Raw genomic sequence first — 18,865 nt, forward strand, 5'->3', positions numbered from 1 at the left:
CACACAGTAGGCATGGTTATGATGTTTTACTCTTGCCCAACTCATGATGGCTGATATATATAAAACCCAAGATAAGAGAGCAGGGTGAAAATAAACCATGCAGGGATACAGGAACAAAGAGCCAGACTATGACATGGTGGCTGAAGACCCAAACTGTTGTGGCCTGATGGGCCACCTTGGAGCATTCCATGAAGGTGGTCTCTCAGCTGAAAAAGGCCTGCTCCGTGTAGACATCTGTGGGCTTGAGATTTAGCCATTGGGGACTCAAATGTTGAACAAAGCATATGCAGAGGTAATGGCAAACGTGATCCAATAGGGGTCCAGTGATGCTCACATAATGAACACCCCCTCAACAAACAACACCACACACACAATCAAACAAACAAATGAAACCCCAGGGGACTGTAGTACTTGCTTGTCCTTCTGGAATTATTCAGCATTATGGATTACCAGTCATCGTTGCTTTAAAGACGCTGGAGTCTTTTGCCATTATGGTTACTAATTTATAGCACCATGAGCAAAAGCCTATGAAATCGGTTGAATTAACCATAACAGGACACAACTAAACCATCTTGTAAATATAAAACTCCCTTTTTCTTGAACTAGTGGGGGCTGGAGAAGAAACTGCAGTTCCTATTTGCGCAGCCCTGGCAGCTTAAGGTTTTGCTACTGAGTCATCTTGATCTGGTTATGGAGGGTTTCATTTTTTCCACTAATTTTCCTGCACTTTTTTTTTCTTCCTTAAAGGCACAATGTTTTCTCTGAAAGCAACAGAATGAAGCTGGCCTCTTCCTTTCTTCTCTCTCCCTCCTTGTCTGTACAATCTCCACCCTGACTGAAGTCATTCCCCTCCCTCCTCACATGAGAAAGTTTGTTAAAAAAAACCACACCACCCCATTGGCCCTTTGTGAGCAAAAGGAGGTGGCAGGACACCAACACACTTACTCTTTTTGATTGTTTCTTCTGTCAGCGGCAATTCCTGCATCTGATCCCATTCCCCATCCTCATATGCAGGGCAGCCAGATGTTCCTAGAACAGATTCAGAACCTACATGGTCAGCTAAAGAGGCTCAGAAAACTGATATAGTGACCTCCTGAAGTAAGTGACTTTCTTTTTCCTCATCATGTTTCGTTTTGGTTTTGGGAGAACCAAAGCTTTCGGAAAACAAATACATATGTCCCCCCATAGCCAATAAATACATCCATCTGTGATAAAAACAAGCCCTGCTCCTACTCCCCAAAGATGGGGGATTTCTATTATTAGCTCTGCTTTAAACAGGAAAGAAGTCTGCTGTGCTGCCGGATGTCAGAGCTAGAGAACTAGAACAGATCAGATTTGCCGCCTTGTTTCTTCCGTTGTAAAAAGTTATGAAAGTATTTTTGCCCAGCAGTAACAAACTGGCAGGAAGCCCAGCAGGGTTACACACAACACCATACATACTATAGCCCTCTGCCCTGGGATGCAAACTAGTCTTTCACATCATCTGTCAAGATTTCAATTTTAAGGGGTCTTTTTATTTTGTTTTGATTTCAACAAACCCCACACAACATAAAATTTAGAACTGAAAATGGATTGTCAAAGATTTACAAATCACTGGGTAGGGTAGTTGGTTTGTGTGTGTATTGATGTGTATGGTTGTGGGTTTTTTTACATTCAGGCCTTGATTTAAGGGTGGGGCTCTCATGCACCGGATGACATGTGAGGTGGCATGCCAGACATATATCTTTTTTGCATTTATGTTTGAAGTGACTTTATAATATGAGATTATAAGAGTAATAGACCCCACTAGGGAGTTAACTGTGTATTCATGTATTCCTAAGAATTATAAAGTTAGGGAGGGGAGAGAAAGAATGGGAGAGCCCCTCACTTTCCCCTCACCCTGCCTCTTCCCAAATATATTGGAGATCTAAGGCAATTGACATCTGGAAGCTCAGTTCAGATATCTCATGTGGATCCAGTCCTTCAGTCTCCAGAGGACATGACTCAAACATATATGTCTGAGTATATTGAAAGGAATTTCCTAGTTCTGTCTCTCACTTGCATAATAACTCTAAGTTTGTACTGTCATCTGTACTGCAAGTACCAGGACTGAAGATGCATATGCATAAACATTCACATAAGAACATAAGAAGAGCCCTTTCAAAGGCCCATCTAGTCCAACATCCTGTTCTCACAGTCGCCAACCATATTCCTATCGGAAGCCCACAAACAACCTTTAATTAATCGATTAACAAACTAAGATGTTAGTTGACTGACATTGGTGGGAGCCAATTCAAATTAGTGGGGGCAAATTCTATTTAGCTGGTCAGTGGCAGGTGCTGCAAGGAACACAAAGTAAGCTCCGTTGAATTCAATAGAACTTACTCCTGGTAAGGGTGTATAAGATTGCAACCTAAAAATCTTTAATTGGTGAGACAGCCTAAACAAATGTATACTAGATCATTTTCAACAAAAGCTCCAATCACAGAATTGCCTTACCTGTTCTTGTTGCATGGTGGGGAATGGATACATTGGTGCAGAGAACACTGTCAGTGACCTGGAAAACCATATATGTACCACACCTTTCCTCCTCTGGCAGTTTGACTTAGTGCTTGTTATGCAGGTGTCCACTGATTTGATGCAAGACACAAATGTAATCAAGCTATTTGGAAATAGGGAACATAATCCTATGAAATATATCATATATGTAAATGTTAAACATTCCCAGGAAATATATCACATTCACAGTTGATTTTAACACACCCTCCCCAAGACAGAATATGTTAAAAGAAATCTGAAGAGTATTGTTAGAAGGGCCCTATCTTTTCAGGAAACGTGGAGGTTTTTTCAAAACAAAACACTTGAGACTCCTTAATACAGTGTACACCACAGTTTAGGAAAGGTGCAAAGAAGGCCAAAAAGACAGAATGGTTAAAAATAGAGTCAAGGCAGCTATAAAAGGCAAGAAGGTTTCCTTTAAAAAGCGAAGAAAGGGGAGGGGAGCACAAAAACTCTGACAAGCCATTTATAAACTGACAATAAGGCCAGAAACAAAAGAACTTGAAGAGAATATTGCTTAAATATAAAAACTGAATAATTAAAATTCCTTGAAGAAAAGAAACTAGGAGATACTGGGGCTGTTAGATAATACAAAGGTATTAAAATAATATTGAAGGAACACAGGAACACACAAATTCTTTTAAGAAAACTTAACAGGCACAGGATAAAAGGATATTTCCTTCATCAATTTGTAACACACTAAAAGACAGGAAGCAAAAAATAGGAAAAGACTGAGAGTTTTCACAATGGAGAGAGGAGAGAAGTAGGCAACTGTGTTTCCCAAGAATCTGTGTGGAAAATGGTTATAGCGTTTAACTTATTAATGAATAATATGTCATCCAGGGTAAGCAAGTTTGGAGATGACATCAAATTGCACATTTTTCAAAATGGTTGAATCTCAACCAAAGTGGGAACCCCTGAATAATAACAAATGAGCAAGAGAATGGCAGATGCTATTCAATATAAATACAAAGTGATACACATTGGGGGGGGACAAATCCTAGCTTGATATCGGGGACAACTCTAGAATAATTATTTTGGCAGAGTGAACAGGTGATAGTTATTGGAAGAGTACAGTTTTTCTTTTTTTGTTGCTCTTATTCCTAACCGGATTGCCTTGATAGGTGCCAGGAAAACAAAGATCAGGCCTCAGGCCTGCTAATTGGTAAACTGCATCCCTCCCTGCTACCTTCACAGGTTCCTATGGCTGGGTTGGAAGTTGCAGGGGGGTGGGCATTTTGTTTAAATTTAAAACTAACTCCAGGCCTTATTTTTTAAAAAAACAACACTACTGTGACGGTTTGACAATTAATTTGCTGAGATTTATAAAGCAATGGTGATTTTATCAAGCTTTATAAAGCTATGGTGTGGGTTAGTAAAGTGATGGAAGGACATCTTTTGAAGGGGCCATTGTTAAATCTGGTTACCCTTGCTTTGTACACAGTGTTAGGGAAATGGCTGTAACTAGCATGGAAAGAGATCTTGGGGCCATAGGGGAAGAAATTATTATGAATTATTTTTGTGGTGGGGAGGGGCCATAGGTGGGCAGCCAGTAGAGCATATGCATTGAAAGCAGAAGGTTCCAGACTCAGTCCCTGTTACCTCCAGCTTAAGCAGGGCTGGACCAAGACATTTTGCAGCCTGAGGTGAAGGACAAAATGACACCTCCTCCCACCTGTTCTGTATACAGAATCTAGCTGGACTGACAGTTGAATCTTACTATAACACTGGTGATTGGATAGCATCCTCCACTACAACTGAGGCAGCAGGCTCATTTAGGGTGGTCATCACAGGTCATTTACCATACACAGTTCTGTCCTCTAACAGAGGGGACTGGCCAGCAGAGCTCAGGAGGAACAACCAGAGGGGCTGCCGCTGCTGCCCCCCAGCATCTGCCACCTGAGGCAGTTGCCTCACTTTGCCTAATTTGTTTTAAACTGTTTTTGATAATGTATTTTGTTGTGACCCACCCTGAGACCTATTGGTGAAAGGCGGATAATATATTTAACAACAACAACAACAACAATAATAAATGGTAAAGCTGGCCTAGCATTTAAGAAGTTGGGTGGCAAATGCCTCTGCCTGAGACCCTGGAGAGCCACTGCCAGTCTTAGGATGCCTCCAGACTGTCGCTATTTTGTGAGGAGGATTCAAATGCATACCAGAATTTGTGCAATTAAAGTGGACTATTTATTTATTTCATTTATATCCCACCTTTTTTCCAAGGAGCTCAAGATGGCGTACATGGTTCTTCCATTCCTAATTTAATCTCCACAACAACCCTGTGAGATAGGTTAGGCTGAGAGGCGGTGGCTGGCACAGGATCCCCCAGTAAACTTCGTGGCTGAGTGGGGATGTGAACCCTAGTCTTCCAGGTCCTAGTCCAACACTCTAACCACTACACCACACTGTCTCTCAAACATTCTGTCACCCTAGCGCAACAACTTGAAAAAAGAACTAGACTTTTTGTGGTTTGAAAAGTGACAGGAAATGCACTGTCTTATATAAGACAGCTTCCTATGTTAACTGAAAGGGATGTTTATATTTCTATTATGCCTTGTTTGCGAGCTTACAGAAACACATTTCCTGGTTGGCTGGTAAAGACATAGGGCTGGATTAGATGGACCTTTAGTCTGATTCAGTACAGCAGTTCTTTTCTCCTTGTGCATTATGATGGTCTATGCAAACTCTTAATTTATATCACTAAAAGCCACAATGGGATGGATTTCCACCGTCTCCCCACTAAAATCTGTCATGGTATTCCAGGGCCTCATAGAATGGTCCACTGGATACAGCTCTTCTGAAGTGCTTCCCAGTTCTGCTAATTTGGATCCATTCACTGGAGATGTTGAGAATTGAGTCTGTGGTCATTACACTTACACGTCATAGCCTTTTCCTTTGGCATTTTCTGTGCAGCAAATGTGTAATTAGTAATGCTGTCACTAGGTGGTGTTCAGAGACACATTATTCACACTGCTGAGAAGAAGTACAGTAGCTACACTTGCTAGGATATGTCCATGTGTCACCTAAAGTGATGGATTGTTACTCCTTTTGATTCAGATTACTCCTTGTTACTCCAATTGATTCAAATCGGTCAGGCAATGACTGTTTATTCCTCATCATTCTGTCCATCAAGTCCTATTAACTAAGCCCATCCCATTCAGACTAATACAGTAAACTCATGTTCATAATTCCATGTTGATAATAATAAGAGTCTGGTCAGTGAGTTAGAGTCATAACTCTAGTGAATGGAAACACAAGAAGAATAAGGATCCATCTGCCTCAGGTTCACACAGCCAATTTGGTAGCAAAACAGTACACAGACGGAACCCAAGACTAACAGCACTACATTCTCTATTCTAATAATTGTACTTCTTCATTGCAAACTCCAACAAACTCCAGTGGATCATTAAAGTTCATAGCAGTGAAGGTAAGACAAGCTTGATTGCTCTTTTGTAAGAGGAGGGAGGTGAGAGAAAAGAAGACCAGTTAGGGGTCAAAAGTAATGGGGTGGAAGATTACCCACTAAGTACAGGAATGCCTAGTTCACTCTAGTCTTCTAGTATAATTAATACTATGCTGGTAATCTGTCAGAAAGATCAGAAGAAGGTTGTCTCACTTATTATTACACATCCTCTATATTTGTGAGAGATAAACAGGTGCACTTCAGTGAAGACCCAATGCCTTTCTGATTTCAGACACCATCAGCAGTGTTCAATTTTAGACATTTGCTTAAGACTTTTCTGTTCAGACCACTGTTTTTATGGTAAATTGTGGTTTTATATTATACATCACTTTGGTATTTTTATGCTAAGCAGCATATAAATTTGTTTAATTAATTAATTAATTAAAGGTAAGTCTAATGCCATAAGCCCTCCCCCCAAATCTTTGAAATATCAGAATTAATAGCCGTCTAGCACAGAGAACACATTTTGTACTGAAACAGCATACGTTTCTAAAATATTAGCAATTGTTAGGATATTACATTTCAGTAGGTAATTTCTAGTACTAGGTAAAAATTGAATGTATACCAAAATCCAGAATGCAAGTGGGATTATTATTATACTTATTAAATAGGTATAGTTGGTGTGCGTTATTTTATCTGTTGACCTTTGGTAACCATGAAAATGTTTAATTCCCAGTGTTTAGTAACAATTCAATGGAAGGGTGAGAAGACCAAGACTTCTTGTTGCTGTAGACATCTCCTCCACTTTAAGTCTGAACTAGATACAGAAGAACAAAATGGCTGCCCTAATTACTGAAAACTTCCGGTTTCTCTCCCTCTTCTTCAAGAGCAAAGATGTGATGATTTTCAATGGCCTTGTGGCCCTGGGCACTGTGGGAAGTCAAGAACTTTTCTCTGTGGTTGCTTTCCATTGCCCATGCTCCCCAGCCAGGAACTACATCTATGGTCTGGCTGCCATAGGTGTACCAGCCCTGGCCTTGTTTGTTATTGGTGTCATCTGGAACAACCACACTTGGAATCTGGTAGCTGAGTGTCACAAAAGAGGAACCAAGAACTTTTCAGCAGCAGCCAACTTCTTAATCTTTAGCTCTGTCATGGGACGGGCTGCAGTGGCTCCTGTTACATGGTCAGTGATCTCACTGCTTCGTGGAGAGGCCTATGTCTGTGCCTTGAGTGAATTCATGGATCCTACCTCTCTGGATAACTTTCCACCTGGCTACAGAGCAGATACCATGGCTAGGTTTCCTTGTGACGACCTGCCGCAAAACATAACGAGATTTAAGGATGAAGTTATAAGGCGGTTAAAATATGAGTCTCAGGTATTGCATTTTACTTACTCATTCATTTGAAACAGAGGAGTGCTACCTCATGGTTGGAATATGAAGAATTAAGAGCTTAGAGCATCAGTTTCCATGTCCAAAACCTGTGCTCTTGGTATATTACTACTAACTACTACTACTACTACATTTATATCCCACCTTTCCTCCAAGGTGCTCAAGGTAGTGTACATGGTTCTCTTCCCTCTCCATTTTATCCTAACAACAATTAGGATATGGCGCACACCTCGGCAGCTGTAAATTCCTAAAACAGGTGCATTTTAGTGTTGAATTGCATTTCCCTTATATTAACTAATCCAGAGTCGCATCATTTGTTTTGATTGTCATTTTCCTTCTATTGTTTTCTGCTAGAAGTTTGGCTTTTTAAAACTCCATTTTCATTAAAGATAGCTGTTGTAATTATTATCATGCTATGAACCTTGGGTTTACAGTATGATAGCATGGCCCATGTGATTGCTCATATACTGTATTCTTCTGGGCTACACTTAGCTGCTAGCTTAGCTTCTTCTGTGGCTACCCCCAATCAGCAAAAACTATGTTGTTTGATCAACAAGCTTTTGCAATCTAGTCCTTTGCATGGTTACTTGGGAACCGACTCCACTGAATCCAAACTTACTAAATAGTAAGAGAGCATTAGATTGCAACCTTAAATAGCCAACAATCTGCTGGACTGTTCTCTCTTTTGCTTCATTTTAAGTCTTAGCCTGGCCATTGGAAACTTTGCTAAACTTCTTGGGGCCTTCAACATGGTACCCTCAGGCACTTACCAAAGCCCCTCTCAATGTTTACTTTTAATTGATTTTTAATCTGATATTTTGGGGAGGTTGTTTTGTTGGAAGGGATACCTGTATGGTGGTGGGTTGCCTTATTTTCCTCCACCTGTGTTTTTTTTTGGGGGGGGAGGTGCTTTGCCTGTTGCTTTAATGGAGCTCTTATCACCACATTTTTCTTCTGTGAAATGGGAATTTTTGTGGTGCCTGTGAAGTTTCACAGATATCCAAATGCACCCCCCCCCTCCAGAAAGGTTGGGTATCCCTGCTCTAGGATATAACGTGCAATATTACCAGTTGTGGGGATTTGTCTAAATATATTAAATTAGTGCTGGTAGCTGGGGAATTTATCTTGACTTGATTGAACGTCAAGAACCCTTTTGAATCCAACTCTCCTCAAAGGAATAAAGCTTTTATTTATTTGTCCATCTCTTCAGCTGTTTGGGTGGATGCTCATCGGCATAGTTGCAGTTCTCATTTTCTTCACCAAGTGCTTGAAACACTGCTGCTCACCACTCAGCTACCGCCAGGAGGCCTACTGGAATCTATACCGCTCCAGTGAGGCCAAACTCTTCCAGCGCACTGCTGAGGTACACTCCAAGGTCGTGGCTGCAAACAGTGTGAAAAACTTCTTTGGCTTTGTATATCTGGACAAGGAGGAAAAGGAGCTGGTGCAGGAATTTGCTGTGGAGACTCTCCAGCCCAGGTCACAGTGGGATGCCATCACAGGGGTCTATATCTATCGGGAGAAGAATGGCTTCCCCCTCTACAGCCGTCTCCATAAATGGGCCAAAAGTGTGACAGGAAACAACTTAGGTCCTGACAGCCAGGAAACGGCCTTCCTAGCTACCTAAGGTAAGATAGGCTATGATCTTAAACACATTTACTTGATGGGAGTGAGTCCCATTAAACTCAATAGGGCTTGTTTCTGAGAAGACATGCATAGAATTGCACTGTAAGAGTGGCCAACACTCATGGTACCTCTGTGCTGTAACTTATCTCTATTTTATCTATTGATCCAAGTGCTCAGCAAAACATATGGCTAATGGATTTGCAGCATAATTACCTCTTGGGTGGGGACAGATCCTGCTCATCTGATACACAAAGGTCTCACGCTAATATACAAGAGGAAGAGGAGAAAAAGAACTGAATGCTGTGCCTCTCAAAAGCTGCAGTGTTTTTTTCCTCTTAATTTTAGAGACAAGGCAATGCTATCAAATGGCCTTGTCTTAACCTACACTTTTGTTTGACAAACCTCTTCCAGGAGGGCTCAAACCATTGTATAAATATGGGTGGGCAACTTGTTGACCTTCAGCTGTTGTTGAAACCCAGCTTCCATCAGATGATGGATGCTTCAGTCCAGCAACACCTGGAAGGCCACAAGTTCCCAATCCCCAGCATAGCAAAATATCTGCAAGTGACATGATTACAAGACTCTCTCAGAAACATCAGGATTCAGGGCTAGGGCTAATGGGACCAGCTGAATTCCGCTTCTATGAACAGCGATATAGTCATTCAGGTGTGTGTGTGTGTGGGGCATAGATCCTTTACTTTTTCACAAGCAGGATCTCTATGTCTCCAGCATCCTACAGACGAACCAGCATGAAAGGGGAGTGTTAACTGCTGAGAAGAGTCTTCTGGAACCTATAATTATATTCTTGCTGAACCTCAAAAAGACATACCCTCATCCTGCATTCATCCCTCAACAGAACTTCTAACAGATACTGAAAGCTCATTTTATTGTGTAATTTTAGGAGGTGTGATTGAGAGGGGTGTTGCATGACAATCATGACTGGACCCAAAACTTCTGAATGTCCACTACTCTACTACAGACAGTAGTGGCAACTACCTGCTCTTCCTCCACTGGATTTTTAAAAACTGGAGTAATGTCTTTAACTTGACAAAATTCTGCTGTCAAGAGACACTTGAGGGTAGGGTGACAATGCTGGCCAAAATGGCAGCTTAATCCCTTTGCTCCTCTCCTAATCCAGCAGAATAATAAAGCCACCACCACGAGAAAACAGAAGAAAATTGAGTGGACTTCTTCCAGAATATGCAAGGTACTGATTTAAATTCCAAAGAAAGGAGCCTTGAGACACTATTTTGAAGCTAAAGAATGAATAGGTTCTGATTGCTTGACAGATTTGACAATGATCTAACAATGCTACCAAAAGTACTGAAAAGACCATCAAGAGCTTCTTTCTGAGATCACGTTACATATATCTCTATTAAAAGAGGACCTCAAAACAGAAATTAAAAATGAGTTCTCTGAAGCAATAAGGAACAGAACTGAAGGATAGATTATCTGCAACAGCTTCTGAAGCATTTGATATTTGCATAATTTTTTTTTTAAAAAAGGGGGTGTTCTTTTGATAGATAAGAGCTGGAATTTAAGGGCCAGACTGACGGTCAGGAGCAGCAAGATATAGTGGGCTTTATTGCTTCAGAGAAGTCATTTTTAATTCTCTAAACAAGAGAGACCTGCAGTTTTGCACTTGGAGACCTAGTTTCTAATTATGTCTTGTGTACCTTCATCTTCCTGTGCTAAACTAGATGATAGCACAATTGTTTCTGAACAAGGTCTGCCAGCATATAGTGGCTGTTACTTTTCCTGTTACTTATAATCATCTTTAAACCTTTTACAAATAATGTTGCAAGATTCATTTTCATTTGGGGGCCATCTTTTCATAATAAAAGGAACCATGTGTTTGAGAGCTGAAAAGGCAGGCAGAGATAGCTGCTTTAATGGTTTATTATCTGAAGGACAGTTCTCTAAATTAGTAAATCAGGGATTTTATCTAATTTCCTGAATTGGTGTTATACAGAAAAGCATTTCTGTTTATTTACTTCCAGGGTGGCTAATTCTAACTGCCATCAGTTCTGGCCAGCATAATTCATGGTCAGGGAAGATGCGAGTTGTAGTCTAACTTCATCTAGGGGCACAGGTTTCCCATACCTGTTGTATTCCATCTGTTAAGGAAGTCTAGTATCCTCAGCAACAACCATAATCAGAAACCAGTTCCTGTTTATTCCAATTTGTCCCAGCAGCAGTTCCTGTTGATGGGAGTCATAAGCCACCCTAAAATGAATAAAAGATGCAAAGAACTTCCTTTTTCTGACTGAAGGCCTCTATAATAACTCATGTAATTTGATTTTATGTCTCTCCAACACATGGTTCTTTCTCAAAGTTGTTATGATTACCCTTGGATTTTAAGATCTTCCTTCATATGTGACAAACTGACATCATGTATAAGTAAAATTATTACTGCAACATGATCTGAAGGTGTGTTTTGCCATTTATCAGATTTTATTCCAGTAAATGGTGACAGTCACATTTTAAGCACATTAAACCACTAAAGTTCTGTGAAGAAATGTAACATTAGAACAGTCTCACATGTGTCTGTCACATATCAAAATCTATAGGACTTTTTCCCCTTAGGCATACTATACTCCACTACTGGTATGTGCATAATAGGATGAGTCATGGCTGCTTTCCTAAGTCAGAGTATTTCTATGCAAAGTGATCAGATGATATCCTGCCCCTTGAATTAATTAGATGAACTGTTTGTTTACAAAAGTTCTGTGGTTGGATAATATATTCTGCTCACCATGTTGGACTAAAGTAGCACATAAGGAAAGGAAGCAGGAACAGCTGGGATGTACAAGAGAAGAGATGAAGCTGTACAACTGCTAAAAGTTAAGAGATGGGATGTAGGGCATAATTTTTCGCAAGGCTTTTTTTTAATCACAAGAAGGCTTTTTTTTAACCACAGTTATGTAAACTATACTCTCAGGATTCTGTGTAATGCAGATGTATGATAAGACTTTTAGAAGAAAAAAAACAGTTTTGCCTTGGAAAGTATTTCTAGTTTGAGCCATGACTACAAGACAATCGAGAAGGCCATCCGCACCGACTTATTTTTACTTAGCTTTTAGGTGTTAAATATGTGAATAGTTAAATATTTTCTAGATATATATTTATAAAACATGAGATATCAATGAGTAACTGAAACTCTTGTATATTGGCGTAGTGAAAAGTTCTCTAATTCAGATTTATGGTAGGATGGGTAGTGTGTGAGAGGAGGAGTGAATAAATCAAATGAGACATGTAATTTCATTAACTTGTTATGGCAGAAGACACACCTTAGAATATTGGGAGAGGAAAGATACCAGAAATATTCCTTGCACCTTTGAAACTGAATAGAAGGAAGCTTAAAAAACTCAGAGCCACAGGAAAGCACAAAGCAGTGAGCTACTTTCTGCTAATCTTTTTTTTTAAAACACATTTAAATAAAGCTCCAAATATAATTCTCATATTCAAAAGTTTTAGCAAGGTACAATAGGTATAAACATTTACAGAGATTATTCTCTTGTATAGTTCTTGATAAGCCACAGTGTTTTGGTCCTGGCTAACCCAACCTGCTGTTGAGATCAGGGAATGCAGCAAACAGGAATACTTTCCTCCTTAGAGCTGTGATATGCTTCTCTTACTCTGTCTCTCAATGTGCAGAGATAGCAAGCAAGAATAAAAAAAGTCTGTCTGCTCTAGAAGTTAGCTATCAGCAAGACTGCTCTTAGATTCCACATATTCCAGTGCTGCTGCCTTCACAGCCTGGACTGTTTCTTCTGTGCCATACTTCTTCTCGTATTCCAGGTAGCGCTTAAAGAAAAACTTCATCTTCTTTGCTGCGAGGCTTAGGTGTATTACACGTTCAAAAATATCCCTGTGGAAAAAAGCAGGAGATTGGTTTTTATTATGCAATCATACTAGCAATGGAAAAGCAAGGGTCTTGGAGAAGCCAAGCCTGTGGGTACAAGTCTTTCTTGCCCACCGTGAACACTTTCTTAGAAGGGGTACCTAGAAGCCAGAAAGATCCAAGAGGTTCTACCACCTGTGCTTTTCAGAAATCCAGCCTGCCGTATCTCAAAGAGACATAGTGTGCAATCACAGAGAAGCACTAAGATTCCTAGCATTTACAAAGACCTGTTCACAGGGCTTTTTATAGTAGGGCAAGCTTCAGGTGTCTCCACAAGCACAACTTCCTTCACAGCTCAGTACACACGCATTTGGGAAATGTATATCACCCTCTTTAAGAAACTCTGCTCTATCAAATGTTCAACATACCTGGGATGCTTTTAACACACACACAGTGGGGAACCCCTAGATCAGGTGCAGGAAACCTTTCCTCTCCAAATGTTGTTGAACTACAACTCCCATCATCCCTGGCTATTGACCATGCTTGCTGGAGCAACATCTGGAAGGTTAAAGGTTCCCTACACCTGCCCTAGATTGAAAACTGTGAAAATTTCTAGTCTTAGAGTACATTTGTGTCAGTCTGGGGAACGGTTCACATATAATGGAAAACTATAGTTTCCTGTTAAGACTACAAGTTGCAGTGAGCCTCAGGCTTCTGTGTCCCACGCCCCAGGCTCTCGCATATAGCAGGACTCCATGATTTCTTGTTACATCTGAACTTAGCCTGGATGTTATAATGCCAAAGTGGTTTGCCAGAGCTGCACACATTTGCTTCCTCTCTAGTCAGACAGTAATATAAATATATATTTTCTAGGTACATGCTTATAAAACATGAGATATCAACAATTAATTGAAACTCACATGTGTCTGTCAAATACCAAAATCTATAGGTTTTGTTATTTTCCCCCTAGACATACTATATCCAACTACTGGTATGCATATAGTGGCTCTTCATGGACATTTTTCTACTTAGAAAAGAAGTAAATTTCTAGAAAATTAGAAGGAAAAACAAAGATATAACCAGTAGCAGTTCAAGGACATGATCTCTGTAATCCCCACAATCCCAATAACAACCATATTGTTTTTCTCTGAAGCCACATCCGATTCTCACCCCCAACTTTTTAACCAGGAAGCTCTTTAAATTTCTGTGCTGTGGAGTAATAAAATTATTTTACTAGATTGCAGTATGGCATTGACATACAACCAATATGTTCTGTGCCTTTCATAAATAAATGGCTTCATGAACAAATATGAAGGTCCCATGCTAGGCTCTCAGTTTCCAAGCAAGCATGTATAGGAAAAGAATTCAGAAGAAAAGCCTAGAATGGATTTCCCATAGTGAACAGCAGGCCTAATACAGGTTCCTAATGCTTATAATCCAAGCTCTTGCTGTGGCACCTTTCAGAATTGCAATATTTGCTCACAAAAATCAAATCTCTCAACTTGCCTAAATTTCAAGGCCCATAAGCATTCCCTATGTTGTGTCTGCATCCTTTTGCTGGAAAGTTCAGAAATCCCAGCCTTCCTCCTCATACTAGTACTCACCGTACTTCCTTTTGGCTGCCATGCTTTATCATCATGTCTATATACACTGACCAGATGTCTGAACGTTTTGGGTAGGTACTCAAGGTATTCTCAAAAATGGCCTTGCCATGCTCCAGATCACCAAATTGGAACTCCAGCTGTGCCAGCTTTGAAATCACATCCAGATCTACAACAGTGCAAAAGTGCATTTTAAAAATATTCTTCTGACTAGTCATCACTCTGCTTAGAGTTAGGGGATTCTGTAGTTATTCTGGCAATATATTAGCAGAGAATTGGGATTCCATGCTAGGAAACTATCAGAGCAGGCAAGAAAACTAAAATTATGAAGAAAACAAATACCTTTCATAAAATGTGCATTTTTCATCATGGTGGCATTTTTTAAATTGTTTGGGTTTGTTACTATGTGTTTGCAGGGAAATAATAAATGCATTAAGCAGTGAAGACAGAAGGATATCAATAAACTATTAGGGCAGAAAACTAAAGTGTCAGTCTAGGCTATGACAGTCCTGACCAGATTTTCTTAAACCTTTGGTATAACTAGCATCTAAGAGAGAGTATACACAGTGCTTTATAGTTACTTCGAAAGTTTCCATATCAGAAACTGCATCATCCCCAAATCCCTAACTGCTCAACTCTTAAAAAAAATAAAAAATGGGAAGTAGCAAGAAAACCACTGACAGAGAACTTGCTAATGACATCTATGGAAATATTTAGATCCACTCTACATATGCCTTGCCTAGGTGTTGGGTGCTTAAACAGCACACAAGTAAGGAGCTTAAATGCTCATTATAGGGAAGGATACAATGACAGGAGCCAGGAGAAGAGCAAGTCAAGTGGTTCTTACGTTCTTTGTCCAGCAGGCACTTCAGTGCACGTGGGAGGAGCTTGTGAGCTGCTTCCACCAGGCCTCTTTTTAGGAGAAAAGTGGCATATTTCACCCACACAGATTTTTCCTGACGAAAGCGTTTCAGCATTGCGTTGTACAAGTCATCAGCTTGCTGAAAGAAACAGCAGAGAGGATCATTCTAAAAATGGAAGCACACTTCTGATCCTGTGACTCTCCCTTGCCTTTGTGTCTGTTCTGAGTTTTTTTCTGTGTAGGTGCAGAACCTATATGTGGGACTCCACATATACCACAGGGAAGAATGCTGCACAGGGCACAGTCAAGACTAATTCTGGACACCAGTATTCAGTATCTGGCTTTTGTGAACATACTGAATTGACTCCTGGATTCTCTACCCTGCATTTTAACACCTGGAAAAATTGCTGATGGCTATTTCCGGCTGAAAACAGGCCAGCTCTAAGTTCTGGAGTCTAAGAAGATTCAGGCACTCTGTGAGTCTGAAGAGATGAAAGTAACAGATGTGGCTTGAAAAAGCCACTGCCTTATGTTCTCTCCAGTTCCCAGTCTTAAACATTTCTCTGGCAGCTTCTGTGACTCACCATCTGCTCAGAACGTCAAGTGTCAACTGCCACTCTAGATTCTCTCCAGAAACTCTAATTATAAATTCCAAATGGAAAAGGTCGTAACTCAGTTGTAGAGCACCTACTTTATATGCAGAACATCCCAGCTTTGATCCCTAGTGTCTCCAGGTAGAATGGGGAAGAAAGACTTCTATTTTAAATCCTGTAGAAGTGCTGCCAATCAGGGCAAATAATACTAAGCTAGATGGACCAATGGTCTCACTGAGTATCAGGCAGCTCCCTTTGTTCCTAAATCCAACAAATAATTCTGCCTCTAGATTTACAAAAAATAAGCAAAATATATTACAATTTAAAGATGCCACTCCAGTATCTTCCAATTACAGTATTTTACAATACAGAATTCAAAGCTCATGGGTCCCAGAGCAAATTATACAGCCAACAGCCCAGAGCAAGAGAAAGTATGTTGGTACTGCTTGGACACAGCTATGTAGAGTAGATGCCTGCTGCCTGTCCCAAATAGAGGAAACATCCACAGCACGATCAACCCACAGTGTAGAAGGAAGTCCAGGCCCCAGCTAGACCACTTTAGATGGACTCTTTCCAAGAACAGAATGAACAAACAATTATCCTGCCATACTCAGTGTGCAGAAGTGATTCTCCTCTTTAGAATGCTAGTATATCTGGCCTTACCTTGTATTTCTCAGAGCCAGTGTAGATGTCTGCCAACTGCTGGAAGACCTTCAGAGGTTCATTGTACTGAGTGGCTCTTTCAAAGACTTTCATCAGTGCTTCCTCAGTACCATACATGTTCTCTAGGTTCAGCAGCGCAACCCACACATTCAGCTTTTCTTGCTCCTCTCTGAAAACAAAAAACCCACTAATAATCACCCTACATATGGACCAAAGATAGCCCTTTGCCTAACAGTCCAACCCAAATCCACCTGGAAAAGAAAGCAGGTGACCACTTCAACGGTGAGTGCTGCAAGACCCTCTCCCTGCTTGCTGGCTTCCTTCCACCTGGCCTGGGAGGGCGGAGGCCTGACTGACTGAAGCTATAAAAGCTGCTACTACCTGGAGATGTTATCTTGACTATGGGATGTTGTTGAGGGGCTTTTGTTTGAACCAAAATTTAATTCTGCTGGTTGTTATTTTTGCTGTTATTGGGATTGTTTTTGTATTGTTTAACCTTATTATGAATGTTAAGGATATTATTTCATTTTATTGTATAATTTCTTAATAAGATGTTTTCTTTAATTTATTGTTTAACTATTTGAATGTTGAATTGTAATAGTGAATTATGTAACTTTTTTCATGTTATGAGCCACCTTGAGTATAGATTACTATGGAAAGGCAGCATACAAACCAACCATGATGATGATGATCTCATTGCTAATTAAAGTGCAACCCCACAGATATTAGATCATCCACTGCTGCTGTCACCGCCATTCCTCTCTGCTCTTTGTTATGTTGAATTACTGGGATATACTCGAGACCCCTGCATTCTAGTCTTCAGCAATTACACACAAACAGGAGCTGGCTAGTGGGCAAGCATTTGAGCTTCCCCAGCCCCAGTAGGACACTTTGTCAAGTGGACAGGGTGGGCCTGGCTTGGAGAAAATGACCCTGCAATCCAAATTAGGACCCCTACTGGTCTAATTAGGTCTCCAGGCTGGAGGCTCTCCACCGCTGCTGTAACAACTTCAAACAAAACTGGTGCAGCATCATGTTGGAACATATAAAATAGTAGCAGATTGCGTTGTTTGTTTCTTTAAAAATATTTATAACCATTATGGAACTGTAGCAGGGACAGAATCTGTTTTCCTGACCAAATATTTTAGAGGCGGATCCCCCCCCCTTATCAGGTACCACTAATGAAGATGATCCAGTGCTGGCATCCAATTCAAGTTGTATTGCTGGCATGCAGTTCAAGTTGTATTTGTGTGTAAAATTAGGATGAACGCAATTTAAATTGTTGCCTGAAACAATCATCTATTTTCCTGCAATGAACACTAGTCCACTCTCACGCCTTTCACTGCAAGGGGGCCACATATAGTCCACCTTCCTTGGTATCAGCCCTTTGCTGTTTGTCTGCCTTAGATATCTGATACCCCCTGTATCCTAACTTTCACTTACCTGGGGGAAAGGCAACTGCTGTTGGGCCCATTAGAACTGCGACTCTGGAGCAAGTGAAACTCAAACCACAGGGTGGGGCGAGATGGAGATAAAGCCCATTGCCTTCTGGAGACTATGATCTCTATGAGCTCTATATAATCAAGTGCCCTGATGCCAACTCTTGGTGGGTGCTAACAGCACCTTCTCATAGTAAATGTTGAAAATTCTGGTTGGTGTAGGGAAAAAGTTAATGAGGCCAATGAAATCTGATCAGGATTTTATATTTTTTACAGCAGTTTTACTGTTACAGTGAGGTGTATATTCTTAGCATAATGGCAGCCACCACACTTATTGTAGGCTAAAGAAGGAAACATTGATGTTTGTGGACAGGATCACAATGTTTGCAAGAGACCACCACATGGAGACAGTGACTGTGAAAGGAGGCAGGGAAGAGAAAAGTAATATTATCAGTTTAGCTCTGCAGGTCCCCCTCTCATGAGATAAAGCCAAGCTAAGCACTACATTGGCATAAATGGCTATCAACTACAAGCTACAAAGGGGTAACAAGGGAAGGCAATTTACCTAAAGGAGATGGTCTTGAGTGCCCTTTCTCCCACAGCTCTTGCTTTCTCTATCTCTGTAGCCTGGAGGTGAAAAGCCATGTACTGTAACCAGAGGATGGAGCTGTCAGGGTTGCCAAGGAGCAAGCGGTCAAAGTCATTGGCTGTCTGAGGCTGCCGGCTGGGATCCATCAGGGCAGCTTCAAGTTTGGAGAGTTCCTTCTCTGCCCTCTGCTTCTCCAGCTCCTTTTCCTTCTTTGTTTGCTTCTTGGCCTTAAAAAGAGAGAGACAAGACAGGAGAGAAAATTAGCTGAAAATGGATAGAGAAAAGGAGTCTAAAAGCAGAGGCACAACTC

General features: G+C 40.7%; 2 protein-coding genes across 10 annotated transcripts in view; one reads left to right on the forward strand and one right to left on the reverse strand.

Annotated features, from left to right (window-relative positions):
• Nucleotides 1-966: 966 nt before the first annotated feature.
• On the forward strand, nt 967-17,337 carry CALHM2 (calcium homeostasis modulator family member 2). Of its 5 annotated transcripts, none has more exons than XM_061636108.1 (5): nt 967-1,098; nt 4,765-5,968; nt 6,681-7,323; nt 8,549-8,966; nt 10,103-17,337. In XM_061636108.1, exons 3-4 carry the CDS (start codon nt 6,781-6,783, stop codon nt 8,963-8,965), a joined length of 960 nt encoding a protein of 319 aa, XP_061492092.1. In that variant the 5' UTR covers nt 967-1,098; nt 4,765-5,968; nt 6,681-6,780; the 3' UTR covers nt 8,966; nt 10,103-17,337. The 5 variants fall into 5 exon arrangements, with proteins under 5 accessions (XP_061492092.1, XP_061492094.1, XP_061492091.1 ...); XM_061636110.1 differs by having other exon boundaries at nt 10,106-17,337; XM_061636107.1 differs by having other exon boundaries at nt 9,866-17,336.
• PDCD11 (programmed cell death 11) overlaps nt 12,365-18,865 on the reverse strand; it is a 37,652-nt gene continuing 31,151 nt past the window's right edge. For all 5 annotated transcript variants that reach the window (XM_061636103.1, XM_061636098.1, XM_061636099.1 and 2 more), the window contains exons 32-36: nt 18,532-18,782; nt 16,528-16,696; nt 15,257-15,410; nt 14,413-14,578; nt 12,365-12,835 (exon numbers count right to left, since the gene is read on the reverse strand). In XM_061636103.1, coding sequence (XP_061492087.1) covers nt 12,664-12,835; nt 14,413-14,578; nt 15,257-15,410; nt 16,528-16,696; nt 18,532-18,782 — 912 coding nt within the window. In that variant the 3' untranslated portion in view covers nt 12,365-12,663. The remainder of the gene's footprint in view (nt 12,836-14,412; nt 14,579-15,256; nt 15,411-16,527; nt 16,697-18,531; nt 18,783-18,865) is intronic.

The sequence above is a fragment of the Rhineura floridana genome, chromosome 7 (assembly GCF_030035675.1).
Source record: "Rhineura floridana isolate rRhiFlo1 chromosome 7, rRhiFlo1.hap2, whole genome shotgun sequence".
Classification (NCBI taxonomy): Eukaryota; Metazoa; Chordata; class Lepidosauria; order Squamata; family Rhineuridae; genus Rhineura; species Rhineura floridana.

Excerpts from the sequence above, each read along its gene's own strand:
- CALHM2 (XM_061636108.1), top strand. The coding sequence starts at position 6,781 with ATGGCTGCCCTAATTACTGAAAACTTCCGGTTTCTCTCCCTCTTCTTC. Across the intron at positions 7,324-8,548 it reads GGTTAAAATATGAGTCTCAG|CTGTTTGGGTGGATGCTCAT; the intron begins GTATTGCATTTT and ends CCATCTCTTCAG.